Source organism: Haliotis cracherodii, unplaced genomic scaffold (assembly GCF_022045235.1).
Source record: "Haliotis cracherodii isolate W230 unplaced genomic scaffold, xgHalCrac1.p SCAF_9, whole genome shotgun sequence".
Classification (NCBI taxonomy): Eukaryota; Metazoa; Mollusca; class Gastropoda; order Lepetellida; family Haliotidae; genus Haliotis; species Haliotis cracherodii.
In genome coordinates this window covers 15,103,415-15,130,409 of record NW_027266343.1, presented here as the reverse complement: position 1 = coordinate 15,130,409, position 26,995 = coordinate 15,103,415, and the positions used below count along the sequence as shown (strand labels likewise).

The window sequence follows — 26,995 nt, the reverse complement described above, 5'->3', positions numbered from 1 at the left end:
TTGTCCCTGACACGTCGTCCCAGGACATCCATCCCAAAGATGCTCAATTTGAGCCAAATCTGGTGAATATGCTGGCCACTGCACAACAGTCACATTGTTCTGTTGCAGGAAGTCTCTAACGACCCTAGCCCGATGTGGTCTGGTATTGTCATCTTGCAGGATTGCTCCTGGACCAATGTTGTTAAACTGTGCTAGGACAAGAGGGCGCACAATCTCGTCACGATACCTCACTCCATTCAAATTGCCTTGAACAAGATAGAGAGGTGTTCGGTGATGCAAACTGAAGCCTCCCCATACCATCACAGAGCCACCGCCAAACCTATTTCTTTCTCGTACAGTGACATCATCATAACGTTCTCCAGGACGTCTCATAACCCTTACCCTTCCATCATTATGCTCAAGACAGAAACGGGACTCGTCAGTGAAGAGAACTCTGGACCATTGTTGATTATCCCATCTCAAATGTGTCCTGACCCAGGCAAGTCTTGCAGCTCGGTGATGAGGACGAAGATGAGGACGTACAGCTGGACGACCTGACCTTAAATGAGCAGTTCTGAGGCGGTTCCTGATGGTCGATGCGCTTACGTTGATGTGTGTTGCTTGTCGGAGTTGCAGTCTCAAAGCACTGGCTGTTGTTAACCAGTTCCGAAGGGCTTGCAGCACAACGTATCGGTCATCTGCCCTAGATGTTACTCTGGGTCTACCAGAACGCGGTCTGTCCTGCACTCTCCCTGTTGTCTGGAACCGTTCCCTCAGTCTGTGAATGACAGACGATGACACTTGAAGACGACGGGCAACATTCCTTATGGATGCACCATCTTGTAGCCACGCTATGGCCCTACTCCTGTCGTGAATGCTTAACGGTCTTCGCTAAGGAAATGTGGAACTTCACAGTGTCTGAAGCTTCTTTATAAAAAAAAAAATGGCACCAACTGCATGGGAATTCTGACTTTCACATGCACTAGGTTGTTGTGTTTTGGCGTTTGAATCTGACATGGCGAGGGAGTCTTTCTGCACCCAAATCTTTTCCTGTTTTAGCATTTAATCAATTGGACCAAATTCATCAAATATTTAAGCACTTGCAAAAATGTATGACTGAACACGTCATTCAAAGTGCACTCAGTGCACAAAAAGTTGCATTTACTGAAGTTCATAAATGACCAAGCCACGTTAAGTTGTATACATGGCTATGAAATCTAGGGGTGTGCCCATAACTTTTGTGTGTAGAATATATTAAGACGACGCGTCCGTCTAAAAACATGCTTGGTCATCACTGTTTGCGAAGGTAGAAATATTCTGACGTCAAAAGCATAAATCTTGTTGAAAAAGTTTACCGACTAATAAAAAGCCGTCTGAATATTCATTTGGTAGTGTAGTTCACGTGATAATGTTTCACGCAATGATCCGTCACGTCCAATTCCATTGCCCAAAACCCACTTGTACCCCCAATATTTATTCATTACAAGAAAGGCGCCGTGACTATAAATTTATTGTTTTTTTATCCAAGACGTTGTAACGAGACTCCATCCCCGACACCAGGTGGTTATTGACATGGCAGTGATAAAGCCATTTCCCAGCGTTCATAGCGCGCATGCGCACACTGACAAACATTCCCGGAAAAAGTTGCACGACGTCGTTTTTCCGGTCTGTGTCACTGAACTCAGTCACTAGGTTGCCATGGAAATGCAGTGAATGCAGGTCAAACTGTGACCCCATGGTCATGAGGTACCAGGCGACCTCTTCACCCTTGTACATGACGGGGGTTGGCTGGTTGCCAAAGATGTACCCATTCACACCTGAAATAAAAATCAATTTTCAATATGAAACGCAGTCTGAGTGAACGAGGGAACGTGATGCGGTGTGGTGCGTTCAAATCAGGAATCAAATCATTAATATAACACGGGAACGGTGTGTAGCCTTGTGGTTAAAACGATTTTTTTATATATACTATGTGTGAAGCCAATTCTGGTGTCCCCCGCCTTGATAATGCTGAAATACAGCTCAAACCATACTCACTCAGAATAACAGGTTATTTTACGATCACGTCGAGAATAAGGACAATAAGGCATTGGACATTTTTCACAAGAGTTTCAAAAGAAATTCTTGTTGGAGATAGTCATCTCTTATAAATTACAACTGTACTTACTCATGGCAAAACACATACACCAACACAACTAAATTGTGTGGAAGCTGAACTCGTATCCTATATGCATGTTGCATTCATCATTAAAATAGTGCTCGTGTTGTCAGTGTTACTTACTGTGCATGTGGTTGCTGGTCATAAATTCTCTGAACGTCTTGTTAACCAGGTCTGGTCTAGGTGCAAACATGTTGATATTCATGTCTAGATACCAGCTTGAATTCTCGTCTACAATGGTGAAGTATACAGCAAACTCTCTATCCACATCTTTACGACGACCATTGACATCTAAAATGCCCTTCCTGTCAAACAGAGTGCATATTTTTCAAATGACAGACAAATTTCTCGAAGGAATATCTAGAAAGATTAATGTATTTTGAGTTGCGTTGCCGAATAAACATTCATAATACAGTGAAGTATAAATTAATTTAATCATTCCTTTATCAACAAGGAAAAACGTTTTTCTAAACTGTTGATGTCAATTTGTAGTGTACTATTACTTGTATTACACCAGCTGTCCTTCATGTAGAAAATGCCAAAGTGATCTGACATTCCATTTCCAATGGTACCTTACACGTCTACATTTCATTTGAAGTTTGTATCTCTCTGTGCAAAGATCTGAGAGATGACCTTTCAACTTTTCACCCAAAAGCTTCAAAACCTTCTTGTACGAACGAACGAAACATTCACATCAAAATAAACAAAAAATGAACAAAAACGGCCAGTTCTAAATGGAAATGTTTAAGGTAGTATCATGACATTGTTACATATAATGAACACCTGTCGTTTCTGAGTGCCATGGCACCTGCATCAAAACGGAAACAGAGTCAAAGGAATATTTGTGTTCTGTGGCGTTTTCCGAATCGAGTTGGTACACACATTAGGCCGAATCATTTTGGAAAAATGATATCTGACTGGCCCAAGGACCGATGCATCATTCATATAGACTGGGCCGTGAAAGTTCACTCAGGGTTCACCAAACGTGTCTTTGACCTTCTATGGTAAGATCTATGGTGTTTTCAGATCTTCACGCAGAGAGGTGTCATGAAAGGGTTCTTAAGACGTAACAGTACTGCGTTACCTGCATATAACAAGCGGACCAATCAGACCCGTGTGAGTATCAGCTGTCACATTGATGTCAGAGTAGTACACCCGGGTCACGCAGTTGGAATCTCCGCCCCCTGGGCCGTTACCATAGACAACCGTCCAATGGTAGGTAAATGTGTTTCCAGGGGCTACAACAGGCTGGTCGTTACCTTTGACCTTCCACCTGACATCACTACGATTATAACTAAGGCCTTCGGGGTGAAAGGAGTAAGGTCGTCTCCCTTGGTTACGGAAGACGACAGTTAGAGTTTCCCCGACCTCGACCTTAATGATAGGTCCTATGAAGCCCTGAGTCTCCTCATCCTTTGTCTTGGACCTTGGTGTGTTAAATGTAGCGTCGGTGTACTGTACAAATACCAGTTTTAGGTATTTTGTTCCCAAAAAGGTTTCGTTGTTATTTGTGTAGACGTAATCTTTGCTGCAAATAAAAGTAAAGTAATTAGATTCAGTCGAGTGATTCAGAAGGAGTTGCTGTGTACGTTAAGCTAATCTACTTTGAAATGGGACTCGTGGTAACCAGTGGTCTGTGGTGCCGCGAGTTCAATCCCTGGGGTAACAGGATCCGCAGCGCACTGATTCGAATCATCTATTCATACCGTTTAAAACCCTTGGTATGTGAGTTCCCATCGTCTGTGTGCTTTTTACCAATTTTTAAATTTAGGTATGTAAACATGAAAACATGTAAAGTTCAAAATCGCCCACGTATATAAGGCTTTTGTCTACTTTGAATTGAACGCGGCGTTATTGACGAGTGCAATTTGAAACAAAACCTGCAGACACAAATAGAAAATGAAGTTGCAGCAAATTCACTATTTTCCCAGGGCAGGTGTATCCACTAGCCTATATCAAAGTCTAGTTTCCACCGTTGCCATTTCAGGCCTAAATTTCTGTGCTAAATCAGATTCGCTCGGGAGTGAATTTTGTGGCACATATCGATAGCCCAATCAGAGAATTCGAACGTTTCACAAAAACAACATCCGGGCTCAGGAAACGTGATCGTTGTTACGACCACAGCCGTCACTTGTCGAATTTGCACTGAAATTTCCCAAAACTTAAGGGAAGACAAATATTTTCATAATCTTTCGAAACTTTAATCAGCTCGCCCATGAACTTTTATGTATTTGAGTACAAATTTCATTGTTTTTTTCACTCGAACAGTGAGCAGTGTTACTTGATAGTCTGTGCGTCTCCATTATTGTAAGCGCAAAATGTGGCAGCAGTAAATATCTTTACTGTGGTAGTCTGTCATTTTTTTGTCTATCAAGGATGACATCTCCAAAACATATTTTGTTATCTGATCGACTAGGTCGTCTGGTCGTCTTCGTGAAGCCATTCGAAACAAGAACATCGATCTGAATCTGAATAGATATCGCGTTTTCATGAACTCTACGCGGGGTGGCGCCACGATCGACTCACGAAAAGTAGGCTTGAAATGGCAAGGGTGAACACTGGGCTTTGATATATCTAGTGGACACTCTTGCCTCGTGAAGATGCAAATAATCTTGTTTTGGTCTTTTCATCTTCCAACCTCAGAGATGGAAATCGATGAGAAACGTCGGTGATCTTTCGAGCTTTTCAGTTTAACAATACTTAGTAATTTTTAAAGGGGGAATTATCGAGACACGGAAACACAAAATTGCGTGTGGGTTTCACAAAAAATGTAAACGTCTGCAATGCTCTTTACGAAAGACGTCCTCGCAGACTGGCCTCCCACGCCGTGATACAATTGACAGAACACTTAAGGCGGCGTTAAACCAAACCCACTGCTCCGCTTCGAAATATTTCGCAACGGACAGAAAGAGTTTTAGAAAACCGATTCGACTTCCTAGATATTGTGTACCTCCCCGGTATTCCGAAAGGCTCATCTTTGATTGTATCCCTGCCAAGAGGACCGTAGTCCCACAGTCTCTCCTCGGCCTGGATGTAGTATGTTCTCTCTGTCGTCACATGTGGCCATACCGTATGTCCTGATTCTCGTGAGCACCTCCGGACATGATACAACGCATTCATACCACTTTCAAAATGGTGGTAGTTGTGACACTGCAAGGCCCAGAAGCCTGAACGCAAACAAAAATATTCAACATTATCATTTCTTAATCTATCGTTCATGAACAAATCGTTATAACAATGAAGATATAAGATAATATACGACGACGGGGGATTGTTTATCGTACAATAATGCAGAGAGAATACACCACTAGTGATTAAAGCCTATTTAAGGATGTTAATGAAATTGACAAGCGTATTTGTTTTTTATACACTAAAAAGTTGACTCCATGAATACAATACGATCTTGGCAATGTCGTCCACTTTATGTACAGGGTGATTGAGTATTGTATTTCCTGAATATTCTCACAAACACCAAAACAATTGACCGCCAATATCTGTACCTTTTCTCTCATTTCAGATACTCGCACATTTTTGGATGTTATCGTTTGAACATTGCGTTTATCTGTGTCAAGACACATCTCAGGAACACTATATCAGGAACAACTCCAAAAACATAGCCTCGTCCAATTTACGACGTCATCAAGTTGCAATCGTATGTGCCAATCTCAAGAAATGACGTCATGATAGAACAACGTTTATCGTGATATAAGTCACGCCTCGTTCTTCACTGTTTTTCGCGATTTATCGCGTAGCTATCTTATAGTCATAATTATTATAAGTAATAGTTATCATAAGTCATAATAAGTCAATTTACAGTGCGCCTTATATCCAATCACCATGTAGTTGCTCATGGGGAGACAGTTCGCCGAGAACACACTTATAGCCAGACTGCAGGCTAAAGTGCATTGTATAACTAGATATCGGCATGGTATTTCAGGAACAAGACGTTTTCTTGTATTTACTGAAATTACCTTAACCTTTTGACATTTATATACAAATGTACTTTAACTTAACACATATGACTTATCTATTCCTTATTGCTGTTGATATTGTAGTTATACAATTAGTATTTTTTAACCTCTTATTCTTATATAATGTGGACAGAATACATAAAAAGCATTATTAAATTAAATTGATGATATTTGAATCGAAAGTGTAGTGATTGTCAGGAAGCTGAGAAAATAATAAAATATAAAGGAAAATAGTGCTCAAAATATAGGAAATAAATGCAAAAATTAACTCCATAAATAAATATATTTGTCAGGACAATCACAAAATAGATACACTTTATCGATAACAACTTCATCATCAGGGGCGATGGGGTAGCCTGGTGGTTAAAGCGTTCGCTCGTCAAGCCGAAGACACGGGTTCGTTTCCCGACATGGGTAGAATGTGTGAAGTCCCTTTCTGGTGTCCCTGATATTGCTGGAAAATTGCTAAAAGGGGCGTAAAACCTCACTCACTCATCATCATCATATCTATAAGTGTAACATACCTTCCTGTGTTGTTGACAAAACCAGGCTCTTCATGCTGCCAGATGTGAGGCCTATAGAACGTAGGTGATTGCCGTTGTTGATGAAGTTGTTCCCATGGACGTAGAGAGCATGCAGGTCTGCAATAGAGCCCATGCTGAACACATGCAGGCGGACACGTCTCCCCTGGCACATCGTGATCATGGGGAGGTTCCCGTACATGTAGCCGTTGATAGCTGAACAAAAAATGAAAACACAGCCACATCACCTTCACAGTCACATCACCTTTACTGACACATCACTTTCACAGTCACATCACCTTCACAGTCACATCACCTTCACAGTCACATCACCTTTACTGACACATCACTTTCACAGTCACATCACCTTCACAGTCACATCACCTTTAAAGTCACATCACCTTCACAACCACATCACCTTCACAGACACATCACCTTCACAGACACATCACAGACGCATCACCTTCACAGACACATCACAGACACATACCTTCACAGTCACATCACCTTCAGTCACATCCCCTTTACAGACACATCACCTTCACAGACACATCACCTTCACAACCACATCACCTTCACAGACACATCACCTTTACTGACACATCACCTTTACAGACACTTCACCTTTACAGACACATCACAGACACATCACCTTCACAACCACATCACCCTCACAGTCACATCACCTTTACAGACACACCACCTTAACAGACACATCACCTTCACAGTCAGATCACCTTTACAGACACACCACCTTAACAGACACATCACCTTCACAGCCACATCACCTTCACAGTCACATCACCTTTACAGACACATCACCTTCACAGACACTTCACCTTCACAGACACATCACAGACACATCACCTTCACAACCACATCACCATCACAGTCAGATCACCTTTACAGACACACCACCTTAACAGACACATCACCTTCACAACCACATCACCTTCACTGACACATCACCTTCACAGACACATCACCTTCACAACCACATCACCTTCACAACCACATCACCTTCACTGACACATCACCTTCACAGATACATCACCTTCACAGACACATCACAGACACATCACCTTCACAGTCACATCACCTTTACAGACATATCACCTTCACAACCACATCAGCTTCACAGACACATCACCTTCACAGTCACATCACCCTCACAACCACATCACCTTCACAACCACATCACCTTCACAGACACATCACCTTCACAGACACATCACCTTCACAGACACATCACCTTTACAGACACATCTTCTTCACAGACACATCACCTTCACAAACACATCACCTTCACAGACACATCACCTTCACAGACACATCATCTTCACAGACACATCACCTTCACAGACACATCACCTTCACAACAACATCACCTTCACAGACACATTACCTTCAGAGACACATCACCTTTACAGACACATCTTCTTCACAGACACATCACCTTCACTGACACATCACCTTCACTGACACATCACCTTCACAGACACATCACCGTCACAGACACATCACCTTCACAACAACATCACCTTCACAGACACATTACCTTCACAGACACATCACCTTCACAGACACATCACCTTAACAACCACATCACCTTCACGGGTACATCACCTTCGCAGACACATCACAGACACATCACCTTTACAAACACATCTTCTTCACAGACTCATCACCTTCACAGACACATCACCTTCACAGTCAATAGTTACAAATACATGTACATGCAAAATCAGCCAAAGCGGAATATATATTTTATTGCCAAAGAATACACACAGACAGACAGAAGTTTATTCAATATTTTAGGCCATATGACCTATAGTACAATAGTGTTGTTTTTTTTGTATCAACATTGTACAGTCACGTGTGGGTAATAATAAGTTTACATAAAATATTAACGTCAAATTTCAAAAATCTTTTTCAGGAATATTGACAGAGATGATATTGTATTTGCATTGCAGGAGTTCAACAAATTTCTCATCAGTTGTTCATCTTTGTACATAGTTGAAATCATAGGGAGGTATCTATTTCAAAGAAACTGATAATATTTACAGATGAGAAGTACATGAAACTCATCCTCAACATAGCCTTCATTACAATAACGGCATAAACTACTTTCTTTATCTTGTAGAGAAAAAAACAGACATACAAAAAATATTTCTGATATCAGAAAGAATAGATATCTATAGATGTCTATATTCATAAGAGAACTTGAAGTAGAGTCGATTGTACCGTTCAGACTATCCTAAGTATGTGTTAATGAATCACTATAAAATAGTGATGACACCAGGTGTTCGCGAAAAGGTGAGCGTATCCTACCCGACCGTGGTACCCATCACCGGAGATGCAAAGTCAACTGTTTACCTGAAAAAACTCGGGTACAAGTAAAAATAGGAAATTGCATTGGGCATCATTTTTCTCACTAATGATGCAATACACGATATTTAGAAATGTCCTCCACATGTCTATTATTGAAAGCGTGATCAAAACACTTTTGAGCAAGAATCGTGACGCATGCTCCAATGTACCTACTGGAATATTGCTCATAAAGGAAAAGTTGACTATTTGAAAGTTGAAGTCACTCCTTTTGCATACAGTCTTGTGGAGATTTTTTGTCACTAAGAATCTTTGTGCACAGATCTAAAAATGAAACAGACGAAGTGGTCTCATTGGTCTCCTCTATTTCTAGTTCAGAGAGGGGTGGGTGGGTGTGTGTGTGGAAGGGGGGGCGGGGGGGTCAGTTGAAGGGAATTGGCTACTTGACCATTATTTAACGATATCAGATCACAGATATATCTGAAGTTTAGGTTGGACTTCTTGGCCAAATTACCTTGTTTTGTTTTGTCTAAAGTAACTGCCTGATTGACCCAGGAACGTACCTCTCATGGTGTTGCTCTCCAAAAACAGTGGATCTGTCCTGTTAATGCGGGGATCTACCCTGGCAAGACGGATGTTGTCCTCGATGTACCAGGAGTAGTTCTCGTCATTGTTGGAGAGGTACAAGAAGTAGTGACCGTCCACGTCTGTCTGGGGAGCGAGGCACCAGTCAATGAAAGGCGTGTTCCGACGCACTCAACAAAGCATATATCATATATGTAAATACCTAAATCTGGACTTCGAGACTGAGCTACAAGTACATGTGTCTTGACGTGGCACCAACAGTAAGTTTTTTTCAAACTTAAGGTTCAATGAGTAAGTTTAAAAACACATTTTTTGAAATGATACGATTACAAATTCACTTCCGGTCGATATTAAATTCTGTATTTGGCTCTCTTTGTATCTTTGTTTGGAACATATAATGACCCGACGTTTATTACCTCTATTCTTCAAATTTAGCTATAACCTGGTTCCCATAGGAGGCATACAGTTATAGGTCAATGAAATAAAATGATAAGCGACCAACACACAACTTAAGTATTATTGCTGCTATCCATCAAAATACCGATATGTCATCTTTAATATATTCTTCAAAAAAAGAAACACAAAGCAAGATTTGTGTGAGGTAGGAAAAAAATATTTATATGAGGCACTGTACAACGTATTGAGCCAAAATGTTGTTGAGAGAACACTTGGTGATTGTACTACTAGTCATCTCAGTTGTTGGTACACAGGAAAAGTCCAGGTGATGTCAGCTACCATCAATATCGCGTATGCCCGGATCCCCCGTTGGAATCTCTCCATTGCAGTTGAGGCCATACCCTGTGTTGACGACACCAATGCAGTCGTTGTTGAGGATGTTGTCGATTCAATATGACGCGTCGAACAGTTTGTCTTGCCAGTAGACCTGTTGCTCTTAAACGGTTCCATATGGTCTGTACTGAGATTCTGCGCAGTCCGGGGATTTGGGATGCGGTTGAGGTGGCTGTGGTCGTCCTTTCACGTAGGTGGCGCAGTCGGATGTTGCGGTCTTGGGCGGGGGTGGTTACTCTTTGTCGTCCCGACCTTGGCCGATCACGTGTTGACCTATGCTGTTGAAACCGATCCCATTGCCTTATGATGGTGCTTGGCGCTACATTGAAAACCCTGGCTACAGCTGATCGGGATTCCCCTGCCTACAAGCGGACCATGACGTTGTTTCTTTTCACTTCTGTTAATCTTGGCATGTTGTTGAACTGTCACTGTTCGATTGACGCTTTACGCACTTTAATACCGTTCGTAGTGCTGCTGCACGTGCAGTCCGTGCAGCTCGATGGCCCTTTAATTTTGCACTGGGTGCGTTTTTCCGAATCGTACGTGTTTTCCGACTAATTGTTTGTATGTCCTTGTTGTAATCATTTTGATCCGGGAAAGTTGTCACTGACATTAAACCTCTTCATTTTATAACTCTTGGTCCGCTAATTTTGGCTTTTTATGGCCAAATATATCCGTATTGCGTTTCTGTTTTTGAAGAGTATACTGTAAACAGCTTTATTTCTACGCCGTTAAAATATTGCGAATACCACACCAAAGACAATACTGCGACGAGATATTTTTGCGAGTTGCCGTGTTGAGATGACACCTCGATTACCAAACAATAGACAGCTTCTCTCCTAAGCTAGTTAATCTGAGTTGGCCGGAAAGTTGACCAGTGTCATGAAACCGATTCACGCAAGATGGCTTGTTTCCTGTGTGGACGAAATCAAGCAAGGTTGGGAGAAGGCAGGATTACTGTGAGGCAACAGTGACACAAATTGGTCTGTTTACACTGTCATTTGTGATGTATTGTGTGACCATTCTGCATTCATTTGTGTTTTTAACTTATTGACGAAACTTGTGGTTCTGGTTGATGATTTCAACATTTGATGACGTGTTGCAATGAACAAAGTATGTATGTATTATTCATACTTATTTTTGCGTTTTTATTTTTTGCGATTGAGTCTCGTTCGCAAAACTCGCAATAATAAAACGGTCGCAAAAAAATCCCTGTTTACAGTATATATATTATCAATAGTACGTCAAAAGCAAATATATGCTGAGTGGCGTGCTGCCCCTCATTTGACCATTATGTGTATTACCCAAAAGTGAATATTAATATGGTATGGTATGGTATGGTATGGTATGGTATGGTATGGTATGGTATGGTATGGTATGGTATGGTATGGTATGGTATGGTATGGTATGGTATGGTATGGTATGGTACGGTACGGTACGGTACGGTACGGTACGGTATGGTATGGTATGGTGTTTGAGTTTTAGGGTGACTTGAATATCACGTTTTTGCAATCTATGATTACCTCCCTTCCATCCGGCGTGAGTGATCCTTCCTTACATATCACCATTGGCCCAACAAGACCACTGGCAATGTCCTTCATTACGTTAGTGCCGGAGCTGTACATACGGGTTAGACATGGACCATCATCCTCTTCCGGTGCAAAGGATCGAGGAACGGACCAGTAGTATTTGACCATTTTCCCCGGCCGTACGAAGGATTTTGTTGTATCTGTGGAATTAATGGATTGTGAGTGTTCATATAAAACGACAATGCCAGAGAATAACCAGTTTCGATTATCCGCAGAAACAGATTACGTTGGGCGTAAAGGCAAAATAGCGGTGAAAAATATATGAATGGATCACTGACCATCAATGATGATACGATGATACCAAGCGTTCAAGCTATGTTTAAAAAAGGTTTAGTCTCATTAACAACAGCAATGGCTACGATCTCGATGATACATATGACTCACTGAGACTCCACAATTCGCTGCACAGAGTTGCGTCCCTTTTTTTCTTGGCTACACTAGTCAAGGGTTATAATTTGAGCTTGGCTCTATAAAAGTTTATCCTTAGTTATTGGGCAGCATGGCCGTGGTCGTTTGCTTCACCGCTGGTGCCCTTTGGCACGACGTGGCACAACTAAAATACTTCAAAGCTTTGTCTAAACATTCACTACCCATTCACCATTTGATCGATAATGTACATGGTGATGTGCGTGCTTCCTTTTCCTATGTGTTTTTCATAACAAAGGGAGTTAGTGAATTTGGTTTAACGCCACTTTGAACAGTATTTCAGTTATATCACAGTTTTCCTGCTTAGTGACAGAGGAAAGTCTGACGTCGTGCGCTTTATCGCTGGGGAAACCCATGAGTGAGTGAGTGAGTTTTACGCTGCTTTTAGCAATATTCCAGCAATATCACGGCGGGGGACACCAGAAATGGGCTTCACACATTGTACCCATGTCGGGAATCGAACCCGGGTCTTCGGCGTGACGAGCGAACGCTTTAACCACTGGAGTATCCGACCGCCCCTGAAACCCAGGAGCGAATTGCGACGCCTTACACGACCATGCCACCCGTGCCCCTTTCACCACTTAAACTGACCCTGTTGGTAATCCTGGTATAACATCCCTTCGTTCTTCTTGTCATGTCTCACACCGTTGGGATGGATGGAGTATGGCCGCTGGGCTCTGTTGAGGAAGTAGACTTCAATGGCGTCGCCTACCTGCGCTCTGATTGGTGGCCCTAGGTAACCTAGGTGAGCATCTAGACTGGTTTTTGTCTTCTGCACTCTGAACGTCTTGTCCGTGTACTCTACGTACACCGCCTTCTTGTACGTGCCGCCGATGGAGAAACGGTCGTGTTGGAAATACAGAGCCGCCGATCTGACTTGACAAAAATTTCTCTTTAAGCTACAATTAATTACTAATAGCCATATGCTTTCTTTTGAATCAATTCCCACCATTCTCAATGAGGTTCAGAAATAGACAGGTATCGTTTAATAGATAGATGGGCAGACTGAAAAAAACAGACAGATTTAACGTAATATATAGATCAAGGAATTTGAATGAGAGAGTAGATATATATTAAATGTCACTTATGGTATGCATTTGGCTAGCCAATCACTTATTTAATAAATAGATTATTGCTTCTGAATGTTTGAGTTGCACATCGTGACCAATAATAATACTCATAATGATAATAGCAACACCAATAATAAATGATGATGATGATGATGGTGATGGTGATGATGATGGCGGTGGTGATGGTGATGATGATGATGATTATGATGATGATGATGATGATGGTGATGATGATGGTGATGATGATGATGGTGATGATGGTGATGGTGATGGTGATGATGATGATGGTGATGGTGATGGTGATGGTGATGGTGATAATGGTGATGGTGATGGTGATGATGATGGTGATGGTGATGGTGATGGTGATAATGGTGATGGTGATGGTGATGGTGATGATGGTGGTGGTGGCGGTGGTGATGGTGGTGATGGTGATGGTGATGATTATGGTGATGGTGATAATGGTGATGGTGATGGTGATGGTGATGATGGTGGTGGTGGCGGTGGTGATACACGTCTAACACCCACCCTCTGTGTAAACCTGCCCCGTTGTATCTGTCTTTGCCCGAGGGGGCGTAGTTCCACATCACTTCCTCTGCCGCGATGTAGTGGCGCCGCACCTGTCTTGGCCTGAAGACGTTGTTGCCGCCTCCACTGCATTTTCTGACGTTCACGAACGCAGCTGACCCAGCTAAAAACCGGATACAAATGTCCCCTGGGTTTCATACAAATTTAAAAACCACGAATCTCCATTTGATTATAAATAATGAAGATAATCGATGTATCAAATAAACATCATGACGTGTTTATCTACTGCTTGCAGGAGGACATCAGTCCGATTCTATTTTGTTTGTTTGTTTAGTTTGTTCAGCTTGTTGAGTTTAATGCCGCACTCAGCAACATTCTAGCTGTATGACACCTGGACCACACAATCCAGTGTTTGACTTCATGAGCATCGAACTACGCAAGCGGGATACGATAATTTGAAGTCAGCGAGCCTGACCACCCGATCCTGTTAGTGACCTCCTACGACAAGCATAGTCGCCTTTTACGGCAAGCATGGGTTGCTGAAGACCTGTAACCCGGTTGTTCACATAGGCACTCTGATTGGAGCATCATTTTGTTTAGTCATGGCGTTTTGTCCGATTGTCTATATCCGTCCTATACTGTGAGATGCACACAGTTATAAATTGTCGTCATAGTTGAAATCAATTCTACATTGAAGTGGGGGCAATCGACAATTTGACACATGTACATTGTTACAAGATTTATCCGAAAGTAGATGCGGATTCAGAAAAAGAAAGAATCAATCATCGTAACAATTAATTCCGAAACTGGGCGGTCGGGTAGCCTAGTGGTTAAAGCGTTCGCTCGTCACGCCGAAGACCCGGGTTCGATTCCCGACATGGGTACAATGTGTGAAGCCCATTTCTGGTGTCCCCCGCCGTGATCTTGCTGGAATATCGCTAAAAGCGGCGTAAAACCATACTCACTCACTCACATACTCATTCCGAAACTAGCGGTTACAGTTGAGTCACTCATTCACTCGAAACAACCGTTAGTTAGAAACTACAATGTGAGGTGAGATGAATGGTGAGGTGAGGCGAAATAGGGTTTGACATCGCGTTGAAGATCATTGCACTTATGCAGCCACGTGCATGCACGTGTGTGTGTGTGGTGTGTTGTACATGTCCGGACTGCTTCCGATTTATAGTGCTAGCCCACTCTCATTCGATGCCGCAGTTTAACATGAATACCCCCTCAGACACAATATACTGACTCCAACTCGACCAGTCCTTGTTTTAGCCCCCTAATGCTTAGCGCCAGACAGGATAACAACAAGTACCATCTTTAAACGTCTTTTGGTATGACGCGGCCGGGGAATCGAACCCCGGATCTTCCATTCTCCGGGCGGATGCTCTTCCAGTATCAATCGACTAGTTTGCTATGGTCTACCACCCGCTGCAACCGATGAGACAAAGATTCCCGCGAGTTGATATAAATAACTCTGATCAGTTCTGAACGCGATGGACGACTTACCCTCCAAGTTGGCAAACAGTGCATCGTACAGCAGCCATCTCCCTGGTGTCTGCATCTTCACAGTCACTGTAGCAAACTGGGCAACCCCCAGACTGACGGAGTTATACCTGGAAGAGTGAGTGAGTGAGTGAGTGAGTTGGGTTTAACGCTGTTTTGTGAGTGAGTGAATGAGTTTAGTTTTACACCGCTTTTAGCAATATTCAAACAATATCACGGCAGGGGACACCAGAAATGGGCTTCACACATTGTACCCATGTCGGGAATCGAACCCGGGTCTTCGGTGTGACGAGCGAACGCTTTAACCACTAGGCTACCCGACCGCCCCTTAACGCTGTTTTGACCAGAATCCTAGTTATATCACTGCGTGTCAGCTTGATGTAGGAGGAAAGCCTGTTTACCAATTTGGTGAAACCAACGAGTACGGGTCTTGTGTTGAAAAATTGAGAAATATAATCGAGGAGAACCGGGATTCGAACACACAATTATAGGTGTTTTGCGTGCCCAAGGGACGCAACTCTGCACAGTTAATTTCGGCGCCTGCTCCCACCTGGAAGCCAGGAACGAAACGTATCATTTATTATCAGACATCGGAACATAGCTCGTTTCCAGTGATTGGAGGTATTTTTACAAAGGTGAGATAACATATCTTCTAAAAAACAATTTTTAAGTATTTTAAGCACATGGATTAAACAGAATGTGGGTGTAACATTTTCGGACGTGCCCCGGGAAATGTACATGTTTAATCATATATATAGAAAGTCCTGATGATTACAATGATACATTAAAACTTAACATGCGATGTACATGTGTCAAACTCTTTAAAATGAGAGCGTGGATCAACGTCTAGCGCCCGATTAATTATATTTTTTTTTAAAATTATAAACACATTCATACTGCTGAAGGAAGATAGGTTTGAAGAATGAATTGAATATTAACAGTACTTACGCTGACGGTTTATACTTACCGAAATAGACAAGTTAGTTTCAGGCGGTACTGTACTCGCCGACAACGGAAACGCGAATACCATACATGTTGGTTAAAATATGAAGAATTACTTATATTCAAGAGATATTAGATTGGTTCGACCCACAAATGAACATACTGGTTTGTTGTGTGAACCGACGCTCATGAATGCATCCCATGTGACGTCATAGATCAATGACTCGAGATGCACCATTTGTCTCGTGCAGGATTAGCGTGTAAAGTTTGGAACTCACGTGCAGCATATCGTAATAAAAATAAAGACTCTGTGGTAACACTTGACTGATTGTTAGTTTTGCCATGAAGTGGTACACATTGGAAACATGTCTTCTTAACGTACATATTCTGTATGTTTTTTTGTGATTCGTGTTTCTTTTGGCGGTGACTATATTTCGCGTTTTTCTCCAAAGAAACTCACCCATGAGTGTCGAAAAAGGAATGTGACGCGTAACGTACCTCAATCATTCACGGAGGACACGTTATCAAGATCTCCTCGGTTCCCCTTAGTTCTTACATTAATAGGGGGCACGGGTGGCCCAGTCGTCTAAGGCGCCGCGATTCGCCGTGCAGAGTTGCGTCCCTTGGGCACGCCAGAAACCTATGATTGTGCGTTCGAATCCCGGTTAGCCCCGATTATGTTTCTAGGTTTGTCAGCACCATACCCGTGCTCGTGGGTTTCCCCGAAGTGGTAAACGTCTGAGACCTGCATCACTTCGGGCTTTCCTCCCACATTAAGCTGACACGCCGTGATATAACTGGAATATTGTTAAGAGTGATGTTAAACCAAACTCACTCACTCACTCACTCTTACATTAATATACACCGAAGTATAGTTCTACCACAGAAGAGCAGTGGGATAGCTCAGTGGTTTAAATGTTTGCTCGTCCCACCGAAAGCCCAGGTTCGATTCTTGATAACGGTACAGTTCTGTCCCTCGCCGTGATATTGCTTGTATATACTGAGAAAACGGCGTAAATCTATACCCTCTCTACCACGGAGGATGTGGTAATGTGTACCTGTGCTTGAACTGCTTGAAGGAGTGGCCACTGAGAACCATCTGGTGGATATCGGTAGCGTGTCCCATGGTTGCAAAATGAAGGGTGACCGTTTCCCCCTCACAGAAGTCCAAGCCGGGCAGGTTCCCGAACACGAAGCCGTTGATGGCGTGCATGGCGTTGAACGTCTTGAAGGAGCGAGTGCTGCGGTTGGCATGAGGGGCAAACATCTCGACGTTGTCATCGATGTACCAACTGAAATTCTCGTCCACGTGACTGACGTAGATGGCAACGTGGCGGTTCTTCAGATGTTTCGTCAGAGTTCCTAAAGAAGTAAACTGAGCGAGGTGTTGAGTTCCGCCTCTCACTTCAAGCCATAACAATAAATTGTCGGAATTGGGATTTTTTCTTTTTTATAAAAAATATATTAGTTACTGTATGCTGTCTTAAACACCTGCTATCATCCCTATTTGACAGTGATAAATAAAAGCATGATCATGATGTTTTCGGGATCGTGCAATCGGCTCAGCTTTTGGTAGAGATTTATTATGAATATGGTAGGGGTTGTGTGGATTTTATTTAGCTTTCTAGCTATTGTGATGAGATATATACGTACAAAAATATTCTCCTGATGTGAGACATGTTGATGTGAAACATGTGCTTGCGCTTGTGGGTTTCACCAAAGTGGTCTGAAACCTGCATCACTTTAAGCTTTCCTCCCACATACTGTTCCAAGCGGCGTCAAAACATACTCACTCAAGTAATAAATGGCTAAGCGGGAGATACGCATGGTACTGTGTTTATAACTAAATTATTCTACAAGTGTGTAGTATTTCTGTGTGCAGTGTTTACCTGGCCTGCAGACGTACACGAAGCCCACGAGGCCGCTGTTGATGTCCAGGGTGGTGTCGATGTGGGAGTGGTACATCCAAGAGACGCACTCCTCACCCCCCAGCGCCGGGCCCGACTCCTGGGTGATGTTCCACGTGTAGGTGTAGTTGTCGCCAGGTTTCACCAGATCGGCCGACGTCGTCACGTTGTGGTAGCCGTCGTTGTACAGCGCGCCTGCGTTAGAGAGCATTGTTCAAGTACGACTTATACCACAGGCCGTGATATAACTGTAATAATGTTAAAAGCGGAGTTAAAACTCACTCACAATCACTATATCACAGGTTATAGGGTTTATAGTATTGATGAATTTATCATTATATATGCCATGTAAGAAAGACTCGGTAAAATCTTCAGTATTCGTCCGTCTGCTGTTTGTCAACTCCTTTTTGTCATGCGCACTTGTGACGGAAGTAATGATGCAGAAAACAATCTGCTCGGTATCCAATGGACCCATCTCACCTACCCTCGTTTGTTTTATTGTACGTTGCTCCGTGGGCATGTACAGAATACACTCTCGAGGCTCTGTTTATAAAGTGGATCTTCACTGTGTCTCCGACCTCGGCCTTCAGGATTGGTCCCAGGAAACCGAGCCATGTCGGCTTTGGTTTCTCCAGCGTGAAGGTGGCGTCCGTGTATTCTCGAAACATTGCCTTCTTGTACACGTGGCCTAGTCGCTCCCGGCTTCTTCCGAGGTAATCCTGCGCTAAGCTGGAGGCGTTGTTTCTACAAAAAGAAGGTGAGGTGAAATGGGGTTTAACGTGGTGTTGAAGATTATTTCACTTATATAGCGACGCGCGCGCCCGCGTGTGTGTGTGTGTGTGTGTGTGTGTGTGTGTGTGTGTGTGTCTGTGTGTGTGTGTGTGTGTGTGTGTGCCGCTGTTTAACATGAATACCCCACTTAGACACAGTATACTGACTTCGAGCTAACCTAACTTTAAATGAATATTGCCGCCTTCAACAGCCACGTAACATTGAGTACACACGGGGCAACAAAGTTCGCTGTATCCGTTATTTCATTTCATTTCATGTGATAAATATACAACAATTGGCCGGGATCCCAAAAACTGTTCGTTATGAGCGTGTTCGTTATAAACGTAGTGTATTTAGATCAAAACATGTTTAGAAATGTGTTTTAAATCCTATACGGAATGCAAATTTGGTATGTTCTATCTAAACACTTTTAAGGTCAAAACACATGAAAATGAGCTGTTGTCTCACAGCCTAAACACCACCTAAAAACAACATTCCAATAATCTAAACATGTTTACAATTTAAACACATTTAAACATGTTTGAAGATTAAACTTGATTATGATTTAAACCAGTCATGTTTATATAAAGTGCATATTGTTTGGAAATATGTCATATATGGATAAGACGCGTACATATTGAAATTAGATGTGCAAATCAGATTAACAGGCATTTTCATACAACACATACATGTACCACCAGGACTAACAAGAATCTTGGAACAATATTAACATAAAAATGTACAAATAAACCGAGCTTGGTAAATGGTGATAACAAAAATTGACACTTGTTAGGATAACAGTCTTCGTAGCACAGTCGTTATACAGTCACACAGCTGGAATATTGCAGCGTTAAACAACAAACAAACAAACAAACCTTCCCTTGCACCATTATCAGACACATGACGCCGACAAAAGTGTCAGTACAATCCCTGGTTGACGTTTTATACAAATATTATATGGATAGTTATATAATGACCTACCTCCAAGTTGAAACCATGTCTCTTCCACCGGGTGCAAAGTCCCACAGCCCCTCTTCAGCACTGATGTAGAAATGTCTCTCAGTCGCATCACTGGCTGTGTAACAGCAAAACACAACCAGTATATACTTCAACATGTTTGCATGTGATCAAATGGCATACAAGTATTCATGCAAGTATTATAATACGTGCTACGCGATAGGATGGATTTTCAAACGATCACATGAAACGGTGGAAATTATTCTTTTCCTCGTATGGAGCAACTGATCATAGAGAGTACTGTTGTTCGAGTATTAAGTGAGCTGAACCCCTCACATTCACCCTTTACGATAATTTAATCTTGTCTTCATCAACAATGACACTTCCCGTCTTCCTTTTCAACCTCTAAATGTTGGGTTGTATCACACGGTATATAAACCACTCAGAGAAACAGACAGTTTTATTGCAGCTTGAATAATGCCGAATACCGAAGATTTAATAGATAAATATTAATTAGAGTTTTTTCTACAGATAATTTGGAATATATATTCAGAGGGACAATTTGTTTGACCACAGGAAATTTAAATCTCTGCCAAAGCAGAGTTCATTGTAAGATTCCGACAATATCCTCAGCCTGGGTTTATGAATCAGTATCAACAAATGATGATACCAGGTGTTCGAGAAAAGGTGAGCGTATCCTGACCCACCGGTGTCACCCGTCACAAACACATGCAACGGCAAGTCAATTGTTCACCTGAAATATGTAGGACAGGTCAAAATAAGGAATAAATTGCATCTGACACCATTTTTTTGTCTCTGCTGCGTCAGATTTTGAAATATCCTCAACATGTCTACCATAAATGATTTTGAAAGTTTAACTGAGACCTTGAATGTCGTAACCTTAATCAAACAACTTCTGAGCAAGAGTCGTATGACGCTCTTAAAAATCTTAGTAAAAATAACATACTCAACTGCCCCTAAGAAGTTGTCAAATGTAGACACCAAAGGCTGGAAGCGGCCATAGGTAGTTCAGAAGAAGGAAACTGACTATTTGATGGTCATTGAACGATATCAGATCATCGATATACCTGAAGCCTAAGTTTAAGTTCTTGGCCAAGTACCTTGATTTGACTTTGCTAATCCGAGCAGAAATTCCGAAAGAGATCAGCAAGAAGGGGAGCACAATTGGTGCCCATGGGGATGCCTACTTCTTACCCAAGTTTTACATAGATGTTATCAATGAGGAAGTCCAGCATTTCACATAATGTTTTCTCAGTAAACTTCAGATGGCATTTGCTTTCATTTTTTACCAATTGCCCTGAACCTCTGAAGATAGATATGTAACAAAATACATGGCCACTGTCTTATCCTGTTGTGATATATACAAGTGCGTGATATGCGTTGAAGCCATTCCTTTTGCCATACAGGCTTGTCACTCTGAATCTAAATATTCTCATACGGTAGTGGACCGCCTCCGTGGTCTAGTGGTAGAGCGTCCGCCCGGAGAGCGGAAGGTCCGGGGTTCGATCCCCAGCCGCGTCATACCAAAAGACGTTAAAAGATGGTACGTGTTGTTACCCTGTCTGGCGCTCGGCATTAAGGTGCTAAAACAAGGACTGGTCGGCTCGGAGTCAGTATACTGTGTCTGTGTGGGGTATTCATATTAAACTGTGGCATGGTATCTCAGTGAGCTAGCAGTATAAATCGGCTTCAGTCCGGACTAGTACAAGCAGCCACACACACACGTGCATGCACGTCGCTATATAAGTGCAATAATCTTGGTCGCGACGTTAAACACAATTTCACCTCACCTCACCTATATGGTAGTGTGTTTCATTGTTTAGCAGTGATTTTAACTGTGTTTCATTGTTTAGCAGTGATTTTAACTGTGTTTCATTGTTTAGCAGTGAATGTAACTGTGTTTCATTGTTTAGCAGTGATTTTAACTGTGTTTCATTGTTTAGCAGTGAATGTAACTGTGTTTCATTGTTTAGCAGTAATTGTAACTGTGTTTCATTGTTTAGCAGTGATTTTAACTGTGTTTCATTGTTTAGCAGTAATTGTAACTGTGTTTCATTGTTTAGCAGTGATTGTAACTGTGTTTCATTGTTTAGCAGTGATTGTAACTCGGTTGCATTGTTTCTTTTGCATTGTGCTTCGGCATTGACCAGTCGTCAGGAAGTTTCTATATTTAAATGCTGGTGTGGTTTGTACCGCGGACGGCGATAGTATGTTACAGAAACATATGGAGAGTTCTGTAATGTTCTTGTGCTGCTAGCCTGGTAAGGGCACGATATGGAAACTTCCAGTAGCTTGCTATGCTGTATATATATATAGTGGGACAAGAGCCTGTTTACGTATCTCTCATACATTTAGTCTCACATGCTTTTCATCGTATCGTTCCATGTGAGGATCGCACATCATGCTTGATTCCCTGCCTAGGCCATCACGAAAGCTTGACCACTGTCGCCTCTGGGTGAATATATATTATCATCACTGACTGACTATCACCTCTTTTTTATGTATCTAAAACTGACCGCTGCCAATATGTTATTAATTGTCATTGAATATTGTACTACAGCACTATTGTGTACTGCTGTTGTAACTGCTTGGGAGTATTGATTTGTAAACATTTTGTAATACATTTGTTGATTGTGTCTACTTGTTGGTTGTTTATTGGTTTCTGCGTTAAGATATTGTTCCAATTGGGGAACCAACACGTAACAATATGAGTAAGTGAGTGAATGAATGAATGAATGAATGAATGAATGAATGAATATTGTTTTACGCCGCATCAGCAATTTTCCAGCTATTCACGGCGAGAACTATAAAAATATCAAACATGTACTGATAAAGAACAACCATAAAAGTATGATATCAAAGATCACATAAAATATCAGTCGTATATCACAGACAAATGGAAAAAACTGACTATTTGGGTTAAAACCTAAATCTTGTCATAAAGATGGATTTCTTTCAAAAATGCTATAATCGTGTGGCTAGGAACTTGAGTAAAAAGTTGTTTCAAAGTAGAAACATTAAAATGTGATTAAATCAGTATCTACACAGTCTAAAAGTATGTGTTTCATTGTAACTTGACATTGACAAGGAATACACAGGGGAGCATCTTCTCCCTTTAAAAGGAAAGCATGAGTAAAATGTGAATGTCCTATACGGCATCGGCTTAAAACAACGTCATCTCTACGACAACCAACACCGCTATTGTTATGACATATAAGTGGTTGAATATTGTACAGCTTGTTATTGGTTTGAGTATCCCAATGTGACTGCCAACATGTATTAACATATTGCCTAATAACTGGTTTACAATCAGTATAAGGGAATTTAGTCTGTGTTACTCTTTGTTCAATAGCAGCTTTTGCTGCTGCATCAGCTTTGTTGTTACCTTTTATTCCAACATGGCTTGGAAGCCAACAAAAGGTGATATCGTTATCGGCCACTGATAAATTCAGGTTTCATTCTAAAATTTCAGCCAAATAAGGATGATCAGATTTCCGACCATTTGTCGCCTGCAAGCAGGACAAACTCTCAGAAAAAATAATAAATTGTCTGTTCGGCGAGTGCTCAATATACTGCAAAATTAACAAAATAGCCTTTGCCTCTGCAGTGAAAATGGAATTGTCATTAGTCAGTCTCAGCGAAAACGTACCATCAGGTGTTACTGCAGCAGCAGATACTTTCTCCTCTTCTTTTGAGCCATCTGAGTAAATGCATGTGTAAGAGGGGTATGCATCTCTAACTTCTAGAAAACCTTGTTGATATTGTAATGCATTTGTAGTGGCCTTTTTCAGCCTTTTTAGGTCAAGATTGACCACAGGATGTATAGATTGCCATGGAGGGATATCTGACATTTGCAACCGGGCAATAGATGTAAGATTTAAATTAGCATCCAGAATGTGAAGTTTCATGCGAATGCCTAATGGCGGTATTGTGTTACACTTTTTGGCATACAGACCCACATACAGAGGTTTAAAAACATTGTCAAAGGCTGGATTAGAAGGATTCGATTTGAGTTTAGTGATATATTGAAGAGCAAGTTTAATCCGTCTTAATTTGAGACACGGTTCTTTGGCTTCAACATACAGACTTTCGATAGGAGAGGTTCTGAAGGCACCTAAGCACAACCTTAGTCCCTGATGGTGAATACTATCTAGTTCCCGTAAATATGATTGACGGGCTGAACCATAAATAAAACAACCAGAGTCCAGCTTAGATCGAACTAACGCCCTGTAGAGATGCAGAAGTGTTTCTTTATCCCCACCCCAATGAGCATTTGAGACAACTTTAAGAATATCAAGTGCCTTGAGACATTTGGTCTTAAGATTTTTAATATGGGGAATAAACGACAGTTTGCTATCAAATGTAATACCTAAAAACTTTGTCTCTTTAACTACTTTGATCCGTGTAGTATTCAAGAACAATTCAGGATCCTTATGTATTTTCCTCTTATTGCAGAAATGGAGACAACATGTCTTGTTCACTGAAAACTTAAAACCATTCTCCTGAGACCACCTATGGATTTTGTTGAGACACATTTGCAGCTGTCTCTCAATGGTATGCATGTTAGTTCCGCGACAAGACACATTAAAGTCGTCAACAAACAAGGAACCATCAGTGTGTTCATTTAGCACTTTAGCGAGACTGTTAATCTTAATGCTAAACAAGGTGACTGAAAGAATACTCCCCTGTGGCACACCCATTTCTTGATAAAAATTATCTGACAGAGTTGATCCCACACGAACCTGGAATTGTCTATTGTCAAGGAATTGAGATGTAAAAGCAGGCATGCGCCCACGGAATCCCATATTATAGAGGTCATTCAATATACCATACTTCCAAGTGGTATCATAGGCCTTCTCTAAATCAAAGAATGTGGAAACTGCATGTTGTTTATTTACGAAGGCATTACGAACAAATGACTCAAGTCGAACAAGATGATCAACTGTACTTCTATGACGTCTGAATCCACATTGGATATCTGTTATTAGGTTATTAGATTCAAGATGCCAAACAAGTCTATTGTTAATCATTCTTGCCAATGTTTTACAAACGCAGCTGGTCAAGGCAATTGGGCGGTAATTGGTTGGATTGGTAGCATCTTTGCCTGGCTTAGGAATAGGAATGATGATTGCTTTGTGCCAGGAATCTGGGAATGTACCTTGTTCCCATATATTATTAAATATACTAAGAAGCACTAACAACGACTTATAAGGGAGGTGCTTCAACAATTGGTAATGTATCTCATCCGGCCCAGTTGCAGTGTCATGGGATTTATCAAGAGCTGCAGAGAGCTCATCAAGAGAAAATGATTCATTATAATCTTCCGAATTATCGGAGGAAAAATTGATATGCTTCTGCTCCTGCTTAGTTTTGTATTTTTGAAATTCAGGAGTGTAATTAGAAGAGGAAGAACTATTTGCTAATGTTTCCCCTAATTTGTTTGCGATTTCCTGTTTACCTGTTAAAACATTATCATGCACCTTTAGATGATGCAGAGTGTGTCGAGATCCCTTACCCTTAATTTTCTGGATCATGTTCCACACCTTATTAGGAGGCGTTCGAGTATTTATTTTAGAAACAAATGTTCGCCATGAAGAACGTTTCGTTCCTTTAATAGTCAGACGAGATTTTGCTCGTAATATTTTAAGATTGTTTAGATGAGTTGGTGATGGATTAGCATTAAAACGTTTTTCTGCCTTTTTCCTTTGTCTTCTAGTTTGTCTGCATTCATCATTGAACCATGGCTTTCTAATACGGGGAACTGTCGAGGATTTAGGAATAGTGTTCGTGGCAATATTAATGAGATCCTGTGAAAAGGATTCAATAGGATCATCTACGTTCTGATACGATGCAGATAAAAGGTTGTCAGTACATAACTGATGGAATAGAGTCCAGTCAGCTTTATTAAAATTCCATCTAGAAACTGGAATGTCTTTTTTTGGTGTGATGTTTTTAAGGAGCGTTGGAAAGTGATCACTCCCACAAAGATCATCATGTACTGTCCATTCAAAATCATTCAAAAGGGAAGGATCTGCAATTGTAAGATCGAGGGCTGAATATGTTCCAGTAGCCGGATGCAGGTATGTATTGGTGTCATCATTGAAAATACACAGATTATTGTTGATAAGTAATTGTTCTATTATCTTACCCTTGTTGTTCAATGTAGTGCTGCCCCACAAGGGACTGTGTCCATTCAAATCGCCCATTATAATGAAGGGCCTGGGAAGCTGATCAATTAAATTCTGAAATGTCAGAAGTTGAGGAGACGAAGAAGGTGGTACATATAAAGAACAGAGCGTAATTGCCACATGTAAAGTTATTCGTACCGCAACCGCTTGAAGATCAGTTTTAAGTGGCACTGGACTTTGTAGTATATTTCGACGAACCATCACGGATACACCACCCGATGCTTTCTCTGTGTTTGAGGAATAACCTTGATGAATATCATACCTGCGAAAATCAACTCTATCAGTTGCCTTCAGGAATGTTTCCTGGAGACAAAATGCTACAGGATTGAAGTCCTGCTGAAGAAGCCCGAGTTCATTAAAATTAGCCCTAAAACCTCTACAATTCCACTGTATTATATTTTGTGAATGAGTCATGATTTGGGTGCATTTATTGGTGATCTACCACGCCTAGACTTTGTAGGCGATAAACTGCCTGTCCGATGATAGCTGTGTTCAGACACATCCATATCTTCGAGGGATCCAAACTTATTGTAAAGCTGGATTTGATCTGTTGAACCCTTAGCGAGCCTATCGCTGTGAGTGATCCTAGTTAACTTTTGGTTCACTTTTACATTTTGCTTGACATGAGTTTCAGGTACACTTTGTGACTGTTGCTTTGGCAAAGAATCTGTTTTGATATGATAGTGAGCAGTAGTATTTTTATGCTTTCCGAGACCAGATTGTATGTGAGATGAGGATTCCTTCTGTGAAAAAGAGGTA

At 41.5% G+C, this 26,995-nt stretch overlaps 1 protein-coding gene across 1 annotated transcript; it reads right to left on the bottom strand.

Annotated features, from left to right (window-relative positions):
• Nucleotides 1-1,479: 1,479 nt before the first annotated feature.
• On the bottom strand, nt 1,480-20,185 carry LOC139453261 (hephaestin-like protein). Its single transcript, XM_071234896.1, has 14 exons — nt 20,052-20,185; nt 18,784-19,043; nt 18,282-18,494; nt 17,451-17,754; nt 15,454-15,560; nt 13,942-14,104; nt 12,938-13,218; nt 11,855-12,060; nt 9,521-9,668; nt 6,633-6,845; nt 5,088-5,304; nt 3,222-3,665; nt 2,261-2,442; nt 1,480-1,796 (listed from the first exon to the last, which is right to left on the bottom strand). Exons 1-14 carry the CDS (start codon nt 20,183-20,185, stop codon nt 1,480-1,482), a joined length of 3,189 nt encoding a protein of 1,062 aa, XP_071090997.1.
• Nucleotides 20,186-26,995: the final 6,810 nt, after the last annotated feature.